Genomic DNA, 21,093 nt, shown 5'->3' on the forward strand with positions numbered 1-21,093 from the left:
TTGGCAGTGCAAATCACATTTTTAATACATCGGTTCATACGTAAGCACTACATGTCATTTCGCATCAGCCCTCTTTCATTGTTGGAAGTATGCAAGACCATGTGTCCGAGGAACTTCAGCTTTTGCAGGGAGAACAGGTACCTAAAAAGAGCAAAAAAAGAGGAACACCATATGCAGAGCACGGAGGATAAGCAGGATGAGCAACAACTAAAGCCGAATATAAGCCCATAAAACAACTTCAAAACGAGGCCTCTCAGCCAACGCAGGGTTAAAGCAGCATGAACTCTCCAGTAGAGGGCGCTAGCGCGGTAGGAAACATGCTGTCGGTGGTCACTGCAACGAAATCAGAGTCTGATGAAGGGTTTGTTTTTATTCACGACCTGTGAGTGAGGAATCAACTGTACTGCAACAATGTGAGGGGAGAAATGTAGCTGTCTGTAGCAGCAGGAAGTGTTCACATCCTGCTCTCCCCGGGAGGTGCCACACCTCTGTCGCCTCATCGGCCCAGCCCTGTGTCGGTTTCCTCGTGTGTTTGTCCGTGTGCACCTGAGTGTTATGTAAGGCAAGGGAGCTTGCCCGAAGGCTAGGAGATCTTACAGTTGTTCCTGGTGCAGTTCTGGGGCGGACTCTGAGGCGGCCGGATGGATTTTGAGCGTTTGAGGCTGTTGCCTTTGCTGCCTCCGGCGGCGTTCGCTAGTGAGTAGGACCGTCCGTGCATCATGACGGCGTTCATGCCGTTAGCCATGGAGAATGACTTCAGATGGCTCTTGATGGCCACAGGAAGCGGCAGCTTATCGATTAGGTGCACAGGGGTGCAGGACACAATGGCACGGCAGCACAAGTCCTGCAGACTGAAAACTGCAATGAAATAAAGACAACACACACACACACACACACACACACACACACTTGAGTTACAAGGCAAAGGCGATCAGAACCAAACTGAATGTTTACATAATCAAACCATAAAAACTATAGAATTAAGCATGTGATGTTTCAGAGATTCAACAGTAGCTGCCTCCATGCATCTGCATGCTGAGATCATTTTTTATTCTCTTTACAAAAGTAATGAGAATGTTTTAAATTATTCAGCACTCCCTCAGCAGATGTTAACACGCTGCCTTCATTTCTGTTCAGATGGAGTCGAATGCAAATGAGATTCACATGGGAAGCCTGACAAGGGAATATTAGTTAACGTGTTAGAAAGTGATCTACAAAGAAAAACCTCTGGGAAAGACATTTGGTATGTTTAGCAAAAAAACCACATGGTGCTGTTAGCAAGCCTTCAACAATATAATGAAATGATAATATAATTCAAAAGTTTGGGGTCAATACTGTTTATTGTTTTTGAAAGAAATATCTTACACTCACTAATGCTGCATTTGTTTGATCAAAAGTACAGTAAAAATAATATTGTGAAACATTATTACAATTAACATTTTAAAATGCAAATGAAATATTTTCAAATGGAATTTATTCTTGGCACATAATCCTTCAGAAATCATTCTAATATGCCAATTTGTTGCTCAAGCAACATTTAATATCATCATCAATTATAAAAAAAGTTGTGTTGCTTAATAACTTGTAGATTCTTTGAACAGAAAAAAAAATAAAACATTTATTAGCAATAGAAATCTTCTGTAACTGATATTCTCTAACTTCTGTGTTATAAATATCTGAAACTTCTGATCAATTTAAATTGCCATTGCTGAATACAAGTATACATTTCTTTCAAAAAACAAAACTCTTGAGACCCCAAACCTTTGAACAGAATACAATCTTTTCTGCTCCTGCATGAACAGCCGAGGAGAGCAATACAGAGTGTAAATCGCTGCCATTTTGAAAAGTGCTTCCCTTTCTCAGAACTGCAGGACGCTGCTTCTGCTAAACAGCTCGTCTGAGGCACTGCGAGGTCTCATGGGAAAACCCCACATAATGGTGGAAACAGACAGAGAAAGACGTGCTTCTCTGAAAGCCTTCTGCCTCTAATTATGCGGCTCTGGGCGACATACAGTGTGGTTTTCTATGCTAATGGAAAGCTATGCTGATCATGCCAGTTTTCCTGCATCCCCCAGAAGGCTGAAACCAAAGATTTCCACTGTGATTGTGGGATTACCATCTAAAATAGCAGAAAGAATGGACCTTTTCACCAGTTCTTCAAAGTGAAGAGATGTTGGTGTATTAAAGCTTGAGGAAGCCTCACCTCTGTTGGGTCTCCAGAACTTCTCCATGCCGTGCCTCATCAGCACGATGCGCGACAGCTCTGTAAACGACTCGATGACGTTGAAGTTGCAGAGAGGGCTCACTTCAAAAAACGTCATGCCGTTCTTTTCTGCGTATGCTCGTGCCTGTTCTGTGGGGACCTGTCGCTTGAACGCCAGGTGCAGCCGGTTACCCACAAGAATACGGGGTACACCTGGTGCGTGCTGAGGAAAGACAGAGACAAGAAAGTGGGTTACAAAAGGGGGATGGGAGGACCGGAGAAATCCACAAACAGTGTCACAGCTGGCCTGTCTCATTTATTTATTCACTGAGGCCTGTCATATCTGTGCCTTTCTCAAGTCCACAGAGAAAAGAGCACTCGGCAATCTCCAGGAGCTCTACTGAGCAGCCGCAAGTGGATTCGAATAAAATCAGTCAAGTCTCAAATCTTATTCTTCAAACAGTGAATCTCTTCATATCAGTTATTAGTTGATATCGGATATTGAAAAATTATGCTCATTCCTTTAATCATTGAAAACACTAATCATTAATAACCGTTAAATGTAATCTATAGCAAATTTTAAAGGAAACCTTAAAAAAATGAATACTGTGCATTACAATGTGGCCAAAATGTATTTTTACATTTAAAAACAAATTGACTAATTTTGCTTTTTAGGACTTCATTTTAAAAAATGTTATCTTATTATTGTATTATATTATGTATTAGTAATATATGGTTAAATTTTTTAAATGATGAATTATGATTATTTATTACTGAAGAATACATATTAATAATGGTAGATTATTGGCACCAATAAAAAATTAAAACAAATGTATATGCTAGTAATATACATGGAAAAATATATCTACACAACCATTTAACAGTATGGGGTCAGTAAGTGTTTTTTTTTTAAATAGATTAATACTTTTTATTCAGCAAGGATGCATTAAAATGATCAAAGCTGTCAGTGAGTGTATAATGTTGAACGTTTTATTAGGGTCGGGCGATGTCTACCAAATTGGCATCAGACGATGTCTACAGTGAAACACCGAGATGGATGATGACATCGGGGGGCGGGGCTACGCTGTGTGCCCGAAGCCTGAATCCGTATGCAGAAAAGGCACGGAAAACAAATAATAACGTATTCTACGGAGCCACTAAAAGGACATGGTTAGCCGTTTGCTAGCGGCTCCCTGATGCCAGCAATTAATATATACAGTATAATTACCCAACGATATAATTGTATTAGGAATTATTGAAATATTTTTCTTATTGTCCCATCTGGTAGGCTATTTATTGCCTTTAGGGGTTCGTTAGTACACTTTATTTCTTTTCCAAACATGGAAATGGGATGAGGGGGTGGGAGGGACACCACGATGCAATCATCTGAACTTTTTAAGAATCCTGAAAGTTTCTACAAAAATATGAAGCAGCACATTTTTTTTCAACATTGATAATATGAAATGCTTCTTGAGCATCAAATCATTGTATTAGAATGACTCCTGACAGATCATGTGACACTGAATGCAGTCTTGGTGAACAGAAGAGACTTTTCTTACACCAACTTCTGAACGCTAGTGTAAATATTTTGTGAACATAACTATAAGCCAGTGCTGTCAAACGATTAATCGCATCCAAAATAAGGTTTTTTTTTTTTCAGTTTAAATTCAATATGTATATAAAAATACACACACATGCATGTATATATTTAAGAAAAAAAAGTGTTGTTTACATATAAAAAATATTTATAATATAAATTATGTATATAAATAAATACATATAAATATTTTCAAAATATATACTGTATGTGTGTATTTATAAATAAATAATAAATATACACAGAACACACACATACATTATGTTTATTTTGGGTACAATAAATCGTTTGACAGCACTAATATAAACCTAAAATGTCTCAAGAGATCTTAAAAGGTTCCTCCCTACACTAATTCGAAGCTTACGGAGCAAAGCACTGAACTGCACCCTGCACCCTTCCGAAGCTCAGCAAGGTCAAAGCTCATTCTGTAATGAAATGACTCACTGTGAATCATCAGCTTAAGTCTGACTCAACTAAATGCTGCAAAGTCAAAGCAGAGCCTCAAGTATTCTAATATTTACCAAAGCAGATCAAAAGTCCTCAAGTTGAAGTCTCTGCTGCCAACTAATACAGCACGCTCCCTCTTTCCGTCATATGTGCGGTTTGTGCTTTCTGCAGCTCTTTGTGTGAAGAAATCTTCAGCCATGCAACAAACACACACTCCCCAAGCACAGATATCCACACATTTCCACTTGAATATACACAAGAACACACAATTCTCAAACCAGGAAGGAAGGAAGAGACCGTAACAGAGTAGCCTAAAAAAATGGGGCTGTAGTAAGAGAGGACATCCTCTCTGGATATCAAACACAGTTACAAGAACGGGGGAGGAAAGGAAAGGACAGTAACAGTGACACTGTATGCTGTGAGTCTGGGTTCAACTTGCTGTAATACTGAACATAACTCTTTTAAGATTAAACATGCATGCAGTAAAGCAGGGACATCTATCTGACAGTCTCAAACTTATAGCCTAAAGGACTATTTGTATATTAGTGATATCACTTCCTGTTATCATAAGGAGCAGCTTAATGTTACCTCATCAATCTCCCTGATCCAGCGGTCTATCCCATCAAACGACCAGCGGTTGGTGATATCATACACCAACAGGATCCCCTGTAGAGGACAAACAACATGTATTGTTAGCTGGTATCCTGTTCATGCAGTGAAGAGGGACGTTCACGGCACCACGCAAAACACTCCAAGCCCACTAGTGATTTCTTTTCTTCTTGTTGGACTCAGACTTTTGAACCAAACTATATAAACATATTGGTATATCCTAGTAAGTTATGCAAACAGTATGTCATTCATGTCCCTTTTTTTGCCTTCAGCAAAGCTCTTGGGTGAAACTCGAACACTAAGAGTGCTTTTACCTGCGCTCCCCTGGAGTACGACCGGAAAATGGTGCAGAACCTGCCTTGTCCCGAAGTGTCCCTGGAAGCAAACAAAGACATGTCAGGACAAAATCACACAGCAAACAACCGCTAAATACTACAGTTCAGCTTGGTACATGAGCTCTGTTTCAAAACACTCTTTCATAGCATTTTAAGGCATCATAAGTGAATTTATAATGTGAAAGCTGTTCCAAAAGGTGGCCATCTAAATTATGCTGCCTTTTAAGAATAGGCCACAATTAATTCCTTCGCAAAGAAGGAAATACCAGAATTCACTGTGACAAACTAAATATGAGAAAATCTTAAATAAAAATACATTATTAATGTGCTATACATTTCCTATGCTTTTAGGAGCACTGCATTAACTTAACAAGCTAACATCAAAAATGCTTCAGCACTAAATATGTAGCACTGGGAGTTGCTGCCTATGAAAAGCGTTCCAAATCGGTCACTTAAGAGGTTCTATTTCAGTTACAATGCTCCCTTAAAAGGCAGCAGCCTATGCAGGAAGTAAATAGATAGGCGGCTCACTATATTTTGGAACAAAGCTATGTGTTTGAAATGGACAATGGACGCTGAGTTTAGAGCTAACCCAAATACAAGATGACTCAGGCACTTGTGTTGGCGTCACAGGCTAGTAAAACGAGTTTTCCACTGTGGCACGCCCGCACACAAATAACCTTTCCAGCTGCCTACACTCTCTATCAGTGAGAAGTTTCTCACACAGTTAATCTGCCTGTAATGGGGTGGAATAAATCTACATAAAAAAAGTCTAAATGGCAGCTGCATTTTTGAAGTTGTGGGGCTGAACCCACTCTTGGGAAAGCTGCTTGGTGCTGCACTTCCACAGTCACATTACAGAGCTCATCAGGTATACCTGAGATCTCTGAAACGTGCATTAGCAAAGATATGTGGTGGGTTTGATATCCCATGACGACGAGTCCTTTTACAGACAGGAGGTGGAAGAACTCGAGGACTGGTGCAGAGCAAATAACCTCTGCATTAATGTGGGGAAGACGAAGGAAATTGTCGTGGACTTTAGAAGGAGAAGCTACACCCCCTCTCCCCTGTTCATTGGTGGATTAGCTGTGGAAATGGTCTCAAACATCAAGTATCTTGGAATATACATTTCCAATGACTTAACATGGACCATCAACACAGCCAGCATTATAAAAAAGGCTCAACAACGCCTTTATTTTCTTAGGAGGTTGAAGCGGGCTGGTCTTGGGACTCCAGTTCTGCTAGCCTTTTACCGGTGTGTGGTGGGGAGTACACTCACTTTTTCCATCACTGCCTGGTACGGAAATTGTTCTGCTGCTGACAAGAAGAAATTGGAGAGGGTGGTCAAATCGGCCCAAAAAATAACTTTGAGCAGCCTACCCTCTCTTGAGGGAATTTACACCAGCAGGTGCAGAAGCAGAGCATCCTGTATTATGGAGGATTCCACCCACCCGGCAAACAAACTCTTCAATCCACTCCCCTCGGGCAGGAGGCTAAGAAGCGTTAAAGCCAGAACAAAAAGACTGAAATGCAGCTTCTTCCCAGAGGCTGTGAGAATCATGAATTCACTGCCTTAGGGATTGCTTTTAAAATTGTTTCAAATTTCTGATTAATTATTTATTATAGAAGGAGTACTTTTTAGGTATCAGGTGTCTTGTTTAGGTCAAAGTTATTTTTTAAATGTTGTAGGTTATTAAATTATGTTTTAATTATTTTATGTATACTGTATGTTAACTATCTTTTTTACGCTGCTGGTCCTGAGTACATATTTCATTCTTATGTGGCAACATGTATAGAATGACAATAAAAGACCTGATATGTGTAGGTTGAGATTAAAGCCCTGTGGAGAGACTCTATATGCAGTAAGAAGCCCAATTACTATAAAGCATTGCATTATATAGCCCAGCACATTACAGCAGACATTACATGGGAATTTCCTCAAGGGTTTGGAGAATTGCTCCACAGGCTCTTACCACAGTGTGTGTTAACGCTAATAAGCTTGTTGTTTGTCTTCATAATGTGTAATTCTGCTGTCTTACACTCCAATGCCTCCCTGATTAGGAAACTTTTCTTTCTCTCTGGGGAAGTGGCTAAATGCTTTAATGGATGTATAACAGAAAGTGGGCTCGACGCTTGAGATTTCTTAGCCTCCTTAATGGAATGTTTACTTGATGAGTTATGAGCTCTTGCAATTATGTGTTTAATGTACATTTCTTCATGCATACAAAGAGAGAAATTATTCAGACAATATTTTTTCTTTTTTTTACTAGCTGATAAGTGAGGATAGCAAAATAAAGTAATCTGTAACATAGTATAAACGAAAATTCTTCATACAGTGGACTACGAGTAAACCTAATAAAAATTTGCGACCAAAGATTATTCAGACACTTTGACCTCACCATGCTTTGCTTAAGTGTTTTTCTTTAATAGCTAATTTGGCCCTTTTACAGTAAAGACTCAACAAAATGAAGCATTGCTTAGTAATTGGTTGACCTAAATTGGTATTATCTAGGGATGTAAAATATCGATTGATCGGTTGTCGTTTAAATTAACGATCAATTAATTGATTAATCGTTAACCATAATGCTGCAAAATGCATCAATTGGCTGCATGGCAGGATGTGCAAAAGCCACACACAACACACACAAAACGCTTTCTCACTTGAATTAATGGGGTTTTAGTCGGAATAAAATTAATTCACATTTCTGTTGTAAAAAGAGAAACCGTGTGCAGAAGTATTATTTGCTGTTATGCGTGTGTCCGAAGCTGCAGCTGCTGTGTGATGCGTGTTCCAAAAAAAAGCTGGACGCGCTCCAAAAAAACAAAAACCTGGACGCGCTCCGAGAGAAGGTCATTAAAATCAATTTCCTATTTTCGTTTTCGAAACTTGTGTTGGTTGGTCCAATCTAGAGCTGAAACAACGAATCGATTTAATCGATTAAAATCGATTATTAAAATAGTTGTCAACTAATTTAGTCATCGATTCGTTGCTAAATAACTTTTATTTGCCGTAAGCGGCTCATTTCGTGCATATTTCAAATCTGCGGTGACCAAAGTGTGGCAGTAATGAGCCACCGGAGGTTTTACTCAGCCAGTACAACAGGAGAAGTAGCGAATAGCCAATAGCTGGCCTTGTTTTATGTCACGTGCTTCCCGAGCAGCGTCTCTGCGGCCATAGACATCATATGATGTCTATGTCTGCAGCATTCAGCGTGATGTGGGAGTACTTTACATTGAGCCTTTAAAAAAAGAAGAGTAACCTGCACTACTGCACTGTTTAAGGGGACGTTCACATATCGCGTCTTTTGCGCGCTCAGGTTCGTTATTTCCAACACCGCACCGCATCGAGTTAAAAACATTTAAACTTTTCAGAATGCCGCAACCGCACCGCGGGTCATGTGGAAAGAACTAACCAATCAGCTTCATCCTTTCCCGTAACAACGTTAAAAGCTCAGTCAAGATGAAAGGAACAGCTGATCATAGTTGTATATGGATTTCCATTTTGAAATAAATTTAGTAGCAGAGCTACTGCAAGCGATTTTTTTGAGCTACAAATCCATTTATCCTTTGCTGAAATTTCCGCGTCTTCAAGGAGAGAGCAAGGAGGTTGCTTAGCAAAGGCAGACGCCTCAGGGGCGCTTCTGCGCGAGCGCTTTGGAAAGAAGCGTTTTAGGCGCGATATGTGAACGGCCCCTAAGACTTTCATTTGTGCAGATTCTCCAGTACAATGTTGTTTGCAAATGTTTAGTCGTAAAAGCTGATAACATTGCTTTTTAACAGTTAACATTTAAAGCTTTACAAACATGTTCTGTGATCAGTTTGTCGTTTACCAGTTCAAAATTCAGTCGTGCAGCCTAATTATGACTGAATGAGAGAGGTAAATGTAGATATTTGAAATGCACTTTTTTTTTCTAAGTATTCACTGCTCTTTTTCACACAGCAGGTTTTTTGTGTGTGTCCCATTTTTTTTCTGGACAACCTTCTGATGGATTTTACTTTAAATTGTGAGTTCCATTCAGGTTTCATGCCATTGGCACTTTTTTTGAAGGATTGTTTACAATTTCACAGCAAAAGCTATAAAGCTGTTTCCCAGTAAATAATAAAATACAATGCACTGCAATTTTATTCTGTTTTATCCTTATTCTTCGTGAAAATATGTTCTGAAAGATTCCTTAATAAGCTTTGTTCAGGATGTTAAACTACTTTAGGAGCTCTAAGGACTGCCACGGTGAAAACATTATTTGAAATCTCCTTGTGAAATTTGCTAGAGTATGGGTCAGTGTTCTGATTGCAGAAGAGTTCAACAAAAGAATTACTAACACAATAAAACAACTCCAGGTATATTTTTGATAAGGATATGACATATATAATCTCTTAAATCTATGCTGAATGATAAAGACCATTTATTAATAATTTACTTGGGGAAAAAATGGAAAAAACTAAAACATAAGTACATAAACCGATTAATCGAAAAAATAATCGACAGATTAATCGATTATCAAAATAATCGTTAGTTGCAGCCCTAGTCCAATCGATTCGTGCAATTGATTTTCGAACATAGTGACAGTCGACACGGTCACGGTTTTAGACTAGACGGGAGAAGGGATGGGAAAAGATCTGGGCACAGTTTTTCCAGAACTTCGTGCCGAGTTAAAGCGGTGTCGAGCTGTTTTAATGAATGTTTTAGATGTATTATGGTGCCCAAACCCGTTTGACTTTGAACAGTGACCGCAAACATTTAGTTTACTGCAGCCGCAGCCATCATTAACAAGCGCGAACCGTTGACTCTGACAGTGAGTGAGAGTCTGAGACGAAGCGAAGGCATAGTGTGACATACGTTATAGACGTCACAGGGTTTTTTTAATTAAGGAAGATAGCCTTCGTTTGTATGTAGGCCTAGAAAATTTATATATTTACAGTAGTTACTTAAATATAATTAATATTATTTTATTGCTTTTGCATTAGTAGTTTGAAGAGTAAAAAAAATAATTGGTCGGTCTTAACACAAATTTACAATCGGCAAGTTGGTCGGACTAAAAGCAAAAAAAAAAAAAAAATTGAGTCGGTCCTAAATTAACAGGGTCGGTCGGGTTACGGCAAACAAGAATATTTTAAAGGAGTACATTGTGAATTAATGATGATGCATTTATATACGGTCACCGTCACTCACAGCCGCTCGCACATGTTCTGCTCATGAGCCGCACGCAGCCCAACGTTAAATCAGTTAACCGACCATCGACAGCCTTAATCGATCAATCTCTTATCGACAATTAACCCATAATCGATTAATCATTTACATACCTAGTATTATCTAATTGTGTACTAAACTTTAACAGCTGACAACTATTCAACCTACTTCATTACACACCTTTCTATCAAAGTTTTCTGACATCATCAAGATAAATTTGTTCTGACACAGTTTAACCCTGAGTTCTTGTCACATTTTATTACCATTTTCTTAACTAAAGAAATAAACTGTGATAATGTGAGAAATGGTGAAAGTGTTTTGAATAAATTGGTTTGACTGCATATATATATGTGTGTGTGTGTGTGGGTGTGTGTGTGTGTATATATATAATGGTACAAATATTCATACTGAAAATTTGTAGATAGTTACTTTTGAAAGAAATCTTTCAAATTCTGTCCATTTTATCAAGAAATTTAGTTTAACAGGCAGCACAGAACATGAAAAGAGTAAAAAGAGCTTTCTTTTCACTACTACTTATAACACAACACACACACAAATACATTAGAATATAGCAACATCAGAAAGTATGTTGAAAAAAAAACTACTTATTAATATGTATCATGTCCCATGTAATCAGGATCTCAACCGTGGAAAAGAGTCACATTTACCTCAGAAAGTCATTCAGCATCCACAGTTCATCAGTTTGTGAGAGGAATAACATCTAGAGAAGAGTTTTTTGTTCAATCTATGCACTGTATTATACCGTATAGCCTAGGTATTCCTTATATTTTGCTTAACCTGTAATGTTCATGTAATTATGTCTAGTACAATGTCTATTATGTTTATATAAATCTTTTATGAAAAGCTTTTACAGCCACTGTGTAAATTATATTTCAACAACAAACATAATAGAAACATAATTTTATAATAAGATCTAGAAATGATTTAGAAAATAAATCTTAAATGTATGATTTTCCTATATTATGTTTCCTGATGACTGGAAAAGAAGAAAGTCAAATACACCTAGGATGACTTGAGAGTAATTTATGGGCTAATTTAAATTTTTGGGTGAACTAACCCTTTAATAGTGACGGATTCGTGCTTTAAGACCGTGAGGCACTGTTATGTCTTGAGGGGAACAACAAAACAGCAGTTGTGATCCACTTACCAAAGCTCTAGTTTCACCCTCCGCCCATCCAACAGGATTGTGGTGGTCTTGTAGTCGATTCCTACAGAATGAGAGACCGAGAACACTTAGATAAAACACATAACAGTCTGTCTGCCATCAGACATCACACAAAGCTGTCTACTGAAAAGAAAAATACTCTGGACAGGATCGGGAACTCGAAAAGCTTCGGCTGTCAGCGTGACTGCATTTGGTGTACTACCTAATTTAATTCTCAGCCAATTCTTCCATTCATTAGAAGGCACTAAAGCTGAAATGACCATCTTGATAGTGACTGTGCACATTCAGTGGAAAGCTTGACAGCTGCAACCAATCTGCTGTTACCTAATGCTATCATAGCTGAAATGTGTCCAGGACGCTTCCCATAAGGCGATTACCTTGACTGCTTATCTACATTTATCATTCATAAAACGAAAAAGATCAACACAGTACGGGCTCTATCAACTGAATTGAAATATCTGCATTTTCGGGCGCTTCACAGCAGGTCAGCATTCAAGCCTCTTTTGCATTTTAATACACAGCTCTGTCTCTAACAAAGGCTCACAGCGTCTCTTTTCATACAGGCCAGTGCCTGTAATATCTACCATGCCAAAAGCACTTGTCTCAGTGGATCATCTTTTGGCACTAGGGGTGGGTGATATAACCTCAAAATTATATCACGATATTTCAAGAATTTTTGCAATAATTATATTTATGAGGATAGAGAAAGAAACATGGAACAACGTTTTATTGATGATTGCAGCTGGCAGGCAGCAGCATTTATTAGTGCAAACACAATGAAGGGCATTTTCCATCATTTTTCAATGAGCTACTGTCATTGATGACAGACTACCTAATTCAAAGTGTAAATCTATTGTACGAGGCGGCAGAAGCAGCATTGTAGTGCAGTGTTGGGCAAGTTACTAGTAACTGTAAGTTATAGTTAATAGTTACTTCTCACAAATAGTAACTGAGTTACATCATTATAAAAGTAACCAATTACCAGGGAAAGTAACTATTGCGTCACTTAAAGAAAAAAAAAAAGGTCAAATAACTTATATGCCTCTAATATTAAATGTTAAATGAATGAAATGGGCACTACATTGAATAAAGAATTATTATTTTTAAACATTGTACACTAATACAAAACAATAATTTAAAAATATTTATTTAACACTGAACAGTTTTTAACATTCTAGCAGACATTATACCAACAAAGAACTATTTAACTTCAAATCAATAAGTTAGTAAAACAATATTGAGGTCATTTCTGAGACCCCCTTCTTGAACCAGGCATGCAAATAAATGCAGCCTTTCTGAGCAGAAGGGAATTCTTTTAAAACATTAGAAAATATTACAGATCCCAGTCTGAACACTGTGTGAATGTTACAATAAATGTATTAATAGAGCTATTGTACTTGTTATCATCATTATTATCGACTTACTTACAGTAAAATAACAATACTAACATTTCTAAATGTTGATGGAGCTTTTATCTTGACGGAAACCCACAGGGAGTCCTCAGTACTTCTTTTTGTTGACAGCAGCAGATTTATAAATGATTCTCATTACTAATTTGGGAAGATGCACGTATCACACTGTCACATGCCTTGTATAAATTCATAAAAATCTTACTAAGCAACAATAACAGTAGTGGGGAGAGTTTATTCATCATAACAAGAGTGGTTTTGGCCATTGCTTCCTCTGGAACATCAGTTCTAAAAAGGAAATCAACTTTGTTCCTCTCTGATTAGAGGCCAAAACAAAGTCGCACCCTTCTGTTGTCTATTCCATTACAATATCTGCTGTTTTCTTCCTGCCATGTCATAAAAGAGGGGACACAGTAGGGCTGCATGAATTAGGGAAGAGAACGAATCACAATATTTACCATAAAAATAACGATTGAAAATCAATGTGGTTATAATGCTTTTACTAAATAAAAATTAAAGCAAGTATTACTATTGCAATTTCTCACTGTGAAACCATATTAAAAAAAGGTAGAATGTTTATTAGCAAAACGAATAAGAAAGCTTGGAGCCTTTTCAGTCTTTCATTATTTTGATTAATTGTGGCTTTAAATAGAGAAAAGGAAGGGGAAAGATGGGACGGCCAAGATACTTCGTAAAGCTTTGATGACTCTGAAACAGAACACGTCTCTCAAGCTAAGCTACACAGGCAGCATAAGATCTCCTGACTAGTGAATGTCAGCCGTTTCTGAGCCCTCAGACTTCTGCGGCCCTCCATTATTAAACATCTACAAGAGAATGTAACAAGAGGGAAAATGGCTCGCACTTAAAAAGAACCACTGGGGCTGATTTCCTGCTGCTCTCCATTCTGCAAAAGCTTTGCTCTCAAGCAGGACAGCACATCAAGCCAAGGGAGCATCACACTTTCTTCCTCTAGCATCTCTCCTCCTTCGTTCTGGGTAATTGTATGGGCAGATGGCTTGGATACACGGCCTGACAAGGGCATTACGGTGTAATTATCATCTCAGGTTCCAGAACTTGAGGACACCTGAGAGGGACCAAGTGGACAGGGACATGTATGGGCATGTTTAACTTGATTTAAATAGCCTATTATCAATGGACAGAGGAAACAAAAAATGTTTTCAATTGGAGAATGTAGTGACGTTAGATTTTTTGCATTGCAGGAGGCCTTTGCTTTCAGAGCATGTCTTTGTGTCTCATTGTTGGGTTTATTTTATGACATATTTAGACGCTGTAAATTGCAACGTGCCAAGCTACGCTGGTGAGCTAGAACAGGGTGCGTCTGATTTTGAGGGAAATTTTTCAAAGACTGCAAGCATATGAGAGCAATGAAACAAACATGCCTGAGGCTGAGAAAGGTAGAAAAGCTGGTTTCACTGAGACCATGCATTTCAACATGAGCTTGTGTGTGTGTTTAAACTGCATACAACATAACTCTGACTTCCATATCTGATCAGCACTTTATCAGTCATCAGAAGGAGAAGAACTTGTGAGAAAATTAGAATGCAGGTTTGAAATAAACATCAATCAATCAATCAACTGTGAATGCTGGCTTTTCACTAAGTGAGAGCAGTGTCATGATGTCTTTTTGAGGGTTTAAAGGTTTGGTTCAAAATAACACATTCCAAATAACTTTTGGGTTTAACTTCAAGGCTGAGACTTTAGGCCTCATTCTGGTTAAAGTACTAATGGAAACTCTGACTATAACTACAATGAGGGGGAAGTCTATAGCAGTGGTTTTGTACCTGGACTAGGGCAGTGCTACATATTTTCAAAATGGACAACTAATTGGTCTTAAAGGAATAGTTTCCAATAATTACAATTCCGATATAATTTATTGTTTGTGTTGTTCCAAACCTGTATGACTGTCTTTCTTCTGTACAAAAATAAGACGTTTGAATGTTGACTTCCACTTTGTGGACTAAAAACAACAACAACAACAAAAAAAAACAGACATTTTTCAAAATGTCTTTTTATGTTCCACAGATTACAGTAAGTCATAGAGGTTTGGAATGACATGAGGATAAGTAAATGATGGCAATTCTCATTTTTGGCTGAACTATCCCTTTAAGGAAGCCCTTTCTGAGCAGTCTGCTATCAAGTTGATTGCTATTAGACACGTTTCTTACAGCGATGCATTGAATTGATGAAAAGTCAAGTGACATTAAAGACATTTATGTTGCAAAATATTTCTATTTCAAATAAGCATTGATCTCTTGATCATTGTATTCATCAAAGAATCCTGAAAAAATGTATCAAAGTTTTGACAAAAAACATTTATAAGAAATGTTACTTAAACTCCAAGTCACTGTATTTTAATAGAAATATATTACATTTTAAAATATATCAATACATAAAACAGTTATTTCAAATTGTAATAATATTCATTTTAAAATATTTTTGATCAAATATAAGCAGCCTAGTCTAACGTGAGATTTTTTGGGGGAAAAATAAACTATCATAAATAAAACACGCAAGGTTCCTAGATTCATAAACATTTAGTCACAGAGCAAAAAAAATTAATCTCGAGATGCATTTTTAAAAGTTGGACAATTTAACTTGACATGAAGTCCTAAAAAACACTTTTTTTTAAAAAAAGCACATTTCTGTGAGAGTCTAAACAACTAAAGTACGCTACCAGCATACTAAATAAAGCACTGCCACTAAAGATGTCAAAACCCAAGATAGTGAAGTGACATTCAGCCAAGTATGGTGACCCATACTCAGAATTCGTGCTCTGCATTTAACCCATCCGAAATGCACACACACAGAGCAGTGAACACACACACACACAGTGAGCACACACCCGGAGCAGTGGGCAGCCATTTATGCTGCGGCGCCCGGGGAGCAGTCGGGGGTTCGATGCCTTGCTCAAGGGCACCTAAGTCGTGGTATTGAAGGTGGAGAGAGAACTGTACATGCACTCTCCCCACCCACAATTCCTGCCGGCCCGGGACTCAAACTCACAACCTTTCGATTGGGAGTCCGACTCTCTAACCATTAGGCCACGACTTCCCGTAAATAATGGAGTTACTCACTAATCAACTGACTGTCTGCAGCCAACCACCATGACCCATCCTTAATTTAATATTGACACCAGGTGGCTACCAAAAATAACTACCAACCACAAAAATCCATTAATATACTAAATGATCAACATGACATAAGCTGAAATGGAAACATTTAAATTCTGGTTTCTAATTGTCTCTATGATGACTTTAAAAGGTTTCATGGTCCTGTCAGCAATAATTAACCAAACAAAGCAAAGAGGATATGGGAAGGTATATACATCTCCTAGTACACGTGCAGAATATCAAGATCTGTATACTACTCATCAAAATATATATATATTTTATAGTTCTAATGCTCACCAAGTTTGCATTTATTTGATCAAAATACAGTATAGTATAACTGTAAATAATTATTGCAATTTAAAATATCTGTTTTCTATTTTAATATATATATAAAATGAATTAATGTAATTTATTCCTGTGATGATAAAGCTGAATTTTCAGCAACCATTCTAATATGAGAATATTTTTGTGGAAATCATGATATATATTTTTTCATGATTCCTTGATAATTAAAAAAAAATGAAAGGAACAATGAACATATTTGAAATATATTTTTTGTAACAATATCTTTACTGTCACTATCAATTTGAAGTGTCCTTTCTGAATTAAAATATTAATATTTTATATTAATATTAATGTTAGCCTGAATGCACTGTAAGTCGCTTTGGATAAAAGCGTCTGCTAAATGCATAAATGAAACATCTCCTCCTTTTTAAAGGTCAACACGCCCATTTATTATGCTGTCCTAACAATACACAATTATATAGTTTGTCGCATTTTACATTTATTTCATTATCATGTCAGTGACTCAATCAGAACAGAACAGATAAATAAGGAAAGGAAAAATACTGTCTAAAGGGAAAACACTCTCTGGTCATGTTTTTACCACTGTGCTTGTCTGTGCCAAATCCGTCTGCCGATCACTAGCAGCCAAACAAGATGTCTGCATCTGCAACTTTAGATTCTAAATATTTACAGACGTCCACTCAAAGCCAGCGCAAACAACCTAAGACCCAATTTATGTGAATACAAACTGCACAATCTAAAACGACAGCATAAGGCAGTTTAACAAGGCTTCTCTGAACTCGAAAGAAATCGAAAATGAAATGTAATCTAGCAGATGCGTTTATCTAAAGCAAGTTACAGTACACTTATTATAGGGACAGTCCCCTTGAGACGAACTGGGGTTAAACGCCCATGACCTTTGGGGTTGCCAGTCTAGATCCTTAACACAAACCACACGTCCTCCTTAAAAAAAGGAAAAAAATTGTAAACGCAGTTTTATAGAATGAGACGAAGGTTAAACCAAAAAAGGAAGCTTTTCTATTCATCAGGCTTTAATATTCCTCCTTGCACACTGCCAATTCCTCTACACAACCTATATGTATAATTCATTTTTTTTTTAAAAAAAGCCTTTCAACATTTTAGCCATCTGAGCACGTCAGGATGGCATCTCCCTCTGGGAAATATATATGCCTGCAGGATAATTCACCATCACTGAAACCACGGACAGATCGTGGAGCCATCTGTGTTGATTCGGAGTGATGGTACAAGGCTACTCTTCTGAAGCACGACCAGCAAGCTCCCTCAGGAGATCTCAGAGAAGAGCCATCACTGAGATCTCCCACACCCATAAAACACACACTGTACCCTTAAAGTTTCAACTGACAAGATAAACAGCAGCCCATATGTGACAGAACAAGAGCAACCCAGCTCCTGTTCGCTGCACACACAAGGCTCATTTGGATATGAAAGACATATCGGTCTATAATTGGTCTATACCCTCGCTGGCTTCAGCCTAATGACAGAGCATGGATGATCTCATTACAGCAAATGGAAAGCTGTGAAATAAATCAAATCAAAAGAAGCTTGAGCTTAACCGGTCTTGACGGTGTGCTGTACTGACCTGTTCAAAGAAATCAGACATACAAACACACTCCAAGTTATATTTACTTTGTGTGTCTTGTATCCTGAGGGGGACTGCTGCACTGCACTGCAACACTCACCAAAAACATCTTGTACAATCTTGACTAATACAGAAAAGATTGAGGAATAATTAAGTCAATCAATATTGACTTTATGACCAATACTAATACATATTATTTTTGATAGCGTCATAGAACTACAGACAGCTACTGATAACAGGTTTGACCAATATTCATCTCAAATTTTTTGAGTAAAAAAGGTTACCTAAATAAAAAAGGTACCATTTGAATAAGGGAACACCTTTAATAATAACAGCATTCAGATTTGAGGTTACCGAATGTATTATAATAATCATAACTGGATAATTGCTCAACTCTTTAAATAACACTTTCATTTATTCTCAAGCAAGACACAGTATTTGGTTATTGGGTACTTATCATTCATTAAAAAAACAATATGGGTTAATCCAATGACTTGATTTTAATGATTTAATACGTTTTACAAAATTATGACTTACTGATCATTGTACTACAACAATCATTTACATAATAAATATTTTATTACTAATAATTTCGGATTTACTTGTGATAAAGCAAACTTAATTTGCATAAATCATTGCATGAAAATGAATGGCTAGTAATTAAAAACGTCCCTGTGCCACTTATTTGTGGACCAATAGCCAATTAAACTGAAGTTGGTTAATACTGTTAAAAAATATAAAAAAAACTGTTCAAACCGATTATCGGATCTCTTCTAATAAACCTGAAGTGTATGTCACAACCACTGAGCAGGAAACGTGCAGCTTTTATATAACAATCTAACTGGGCAATAGTGAACACTACACCATCCTTCAAAAGATAAAGATAATTATGCGTGGGAAGTGTTGACTAACTCACCGCTGCTGTAGGCATATGGAGACTCAGCAGATCCGTCTTGAAGGCTGTCCAGGATCTCTCCTTTCCCCACATCGCTATCTCCCACCAGGAGGAACTTGAGCAGGTAGTCGTAGCTCTTGACAGGGCTGCCCTGGGTGCCCATGACTGCTCACATTAGAGCCAGAGTCCGAGCAAAGGACAGGAGACACCTGTGTGTCCCTCTCGGAGTCCTCCAGAGCTCTGGGGCTCTACGAGTATCTTGTGTCAGGTCTATCTTTGAAAGGGTGCAGACAGGCCAAATCAAACCATTTCCCTCCCTTCCATTCCAGACCCAAAAGTGTTTTTAATCTTTAAAATGTCCAGTCGTATTCACGCTTTCAGTCTTAAAATAACATCAGTCTACAGATGCTTCAATGGCTGGCTAACTGAACAGCTAGGTTGTTTACATTTCTTCACACGAGCTCAAATCATCGTTATTATAAAAAACGAAGAGAAGACGTGTAAAAAAAACAAAACAAAAAAGACGTTTATCTCATCATGGCAAGTTATTGCTGTGACAGAAAAGCAACTGAGTTATCGAGCTAGTGCACTGTTAGCATGCGCATGCCAAACTGTCAACACAAAGAAAAAATCTCATTACCATTTTATCTAACGTTAGTAACCACCTGCACGGTTATGACAAAATTACTAATAAGAATGTGTATTTGTTATCGTAAAACTAATTAAAATCCAATTAAGAAGATCCGTTGTAGTCAGACGTAAGTTAGTAAGTAACACAGCATCGGCTAACGCTACTAGCCTGGCGAGTCAACAACAGGCGCATAACATTGATTTCATACCATAATGCTCTAGGCCAGCATAAACTCCTGCCGATTACAATATATTCCTGATGAAATGTGACAAAGAAACGTTAGGCTGACGGAATCGAGAAGGATGTGCACAGTCGCGCTTGGGTTAGCTCGAGCAGCCTATGCTAGCGCGTCATGGCTCCTTTTCTGTTTTCCTCTGAATAACAAAGATTGATGAAGGCTCGCGCGTCGCGTCGCGGGATCTGCGCACGTTATCAGGCGGCTCTGGGGCGAGGCGCGCGAGGTGAGGGATTATTAAAAACTAATCCGAGCCGCTGGATATTATTGCTTGTGCTGTAAATGCTCTCGGATATCCAAATTCGTCTCATGTTCTCTCACAGAGATTACACACACTGTCACTCAGAGCTTTCACCTCTGCTCTGCTGACTGACTGTACCTCCCCCTACACACACACACACACGCGCGCGCGTGCACACACACACACACACACACACACACACACACACACACACACACACACACACACACACACACACACACACACGTTTGTTTCTGTAAATTGTGGGGACTTTCCATATTGTTCTATTGACTTCTATTGTTTTCATTCTGACCAAACGATATTTTCTATCCCCTACCCCTTACAGAAAACCTGTTTACATCGTTACACTTTCAGATTTTTAATAGACTATTTTTTATATTTTTCCCTTTGTGGGGACCTCAGGCCGGTCCCCAAGAATATGTAAAAAAAAATAATCATGTTTTACTACCCTGTTGGGTCCCCACAATGTAGCATAAACAAGTACACACACACGCACACACACACACACACACACATACACACACAGAGAGAGAGAGAGAGAGAGAGAGAGAGAGGTGCCTACCTAGACAACAGTTTTGAACATCATAGTTCTGTAGTTATTTTTAATGTAGTTATTTTTGCTTATCAATACACACATTAAAATCACAAACAGGGCCAAAAACAAACAAATAAATAAAATAAGGGGACAGTAGCTAATAAAGCTATGTTAAGTATTTCATATAAAATGTTATTAAATATGTTTATATTTTTTTAATATTTTGAAAAAAAATAATTAAAATATTTATATAAAAGGAATATAAACTTATATACTTAAATTGTAATAAATAAATAGCAAATATTGTGATATGAACTGTTAATAATTTAATATAAAAATAATTAAAATGTTTATATAAATAATACAAGTATAATTAAAATATTGTGATATACAGTAAATTAATAATAAATAAATAATGCAAATTATATAATATAAAGTATAATTAAAATATTTTGACAAAATACACACAATTCTTCTAAGGACAAATTGTTCTTGAGAGAATCATGTAATACTATCTAATAAAG

General features: G+C 37.6%; 1 protein-coding gene across 1 annotated transcript; it reads right to left on the reverse strand.

Annotated features, from left to right (window-relative positions):
* On the reverse strand, positions 1–20,151 carry LOC132144285 (ras-related protein Rab-40C-like). Its single transcript, XM_059555067.1, has 6 exons — positions 18,928–20,151; positions 11,548–11,608; positions 5,171–5,231; positions 4,836–4,913; positions 2,204–2,426; positions 1–858 (listed from the first exon to the last, which is right to left on the reverse strand). The coding sequence occupies exons 1-6, from the start codon at positions 19,067–19,069 to the stop codon at positions 584–586; spliced, it is 840 nt and encodes a 279-aa protein (XP_059411050.1). The 5' UTR covers positions 19,070–20,151; the 3' UTR covers positions 1–583.
* Between the last annotated feature and the right edge of the window lie 942 nt (positions 20,152–21,093).

Source organism: Carassius carassius, chromosome 1 (assembly GCF_963082965.1).
Source record: "Carassius carassius chromosome 1, fCarCar2.1, whole genome shotgun sequence".
Taxonomy (NCBI): Eukaryota; Metazoa; Chordata; class Actinopteri; order Cypriniformes; family Cyprinidae; genus Carassius; species Carassius carassius.

Coding starts and splice junctions, on each gene's coding strand:
- LOC132144285 (XM_059555067.1), bottom strand. CDS start 19,069: ATGGGCACCCAGGGCAGCCCTGTCAAGAGCTACGACTACCTGCTCAAG. Junction 4,914..5,170: donor CGTACTCCAGGGGAGCGCAG/GTAAAAGCACTC, acceptor TGTCCTCTACAG/GGGATCCTGTTGGTGTATGA. Junction 859..2,203: donor GTTCTGGAGACCCAACAGAG/GTGAGGCTTCCT, acceptor ATTTCATTGCAG/TTTTCAGTCTGCAGGACTTG.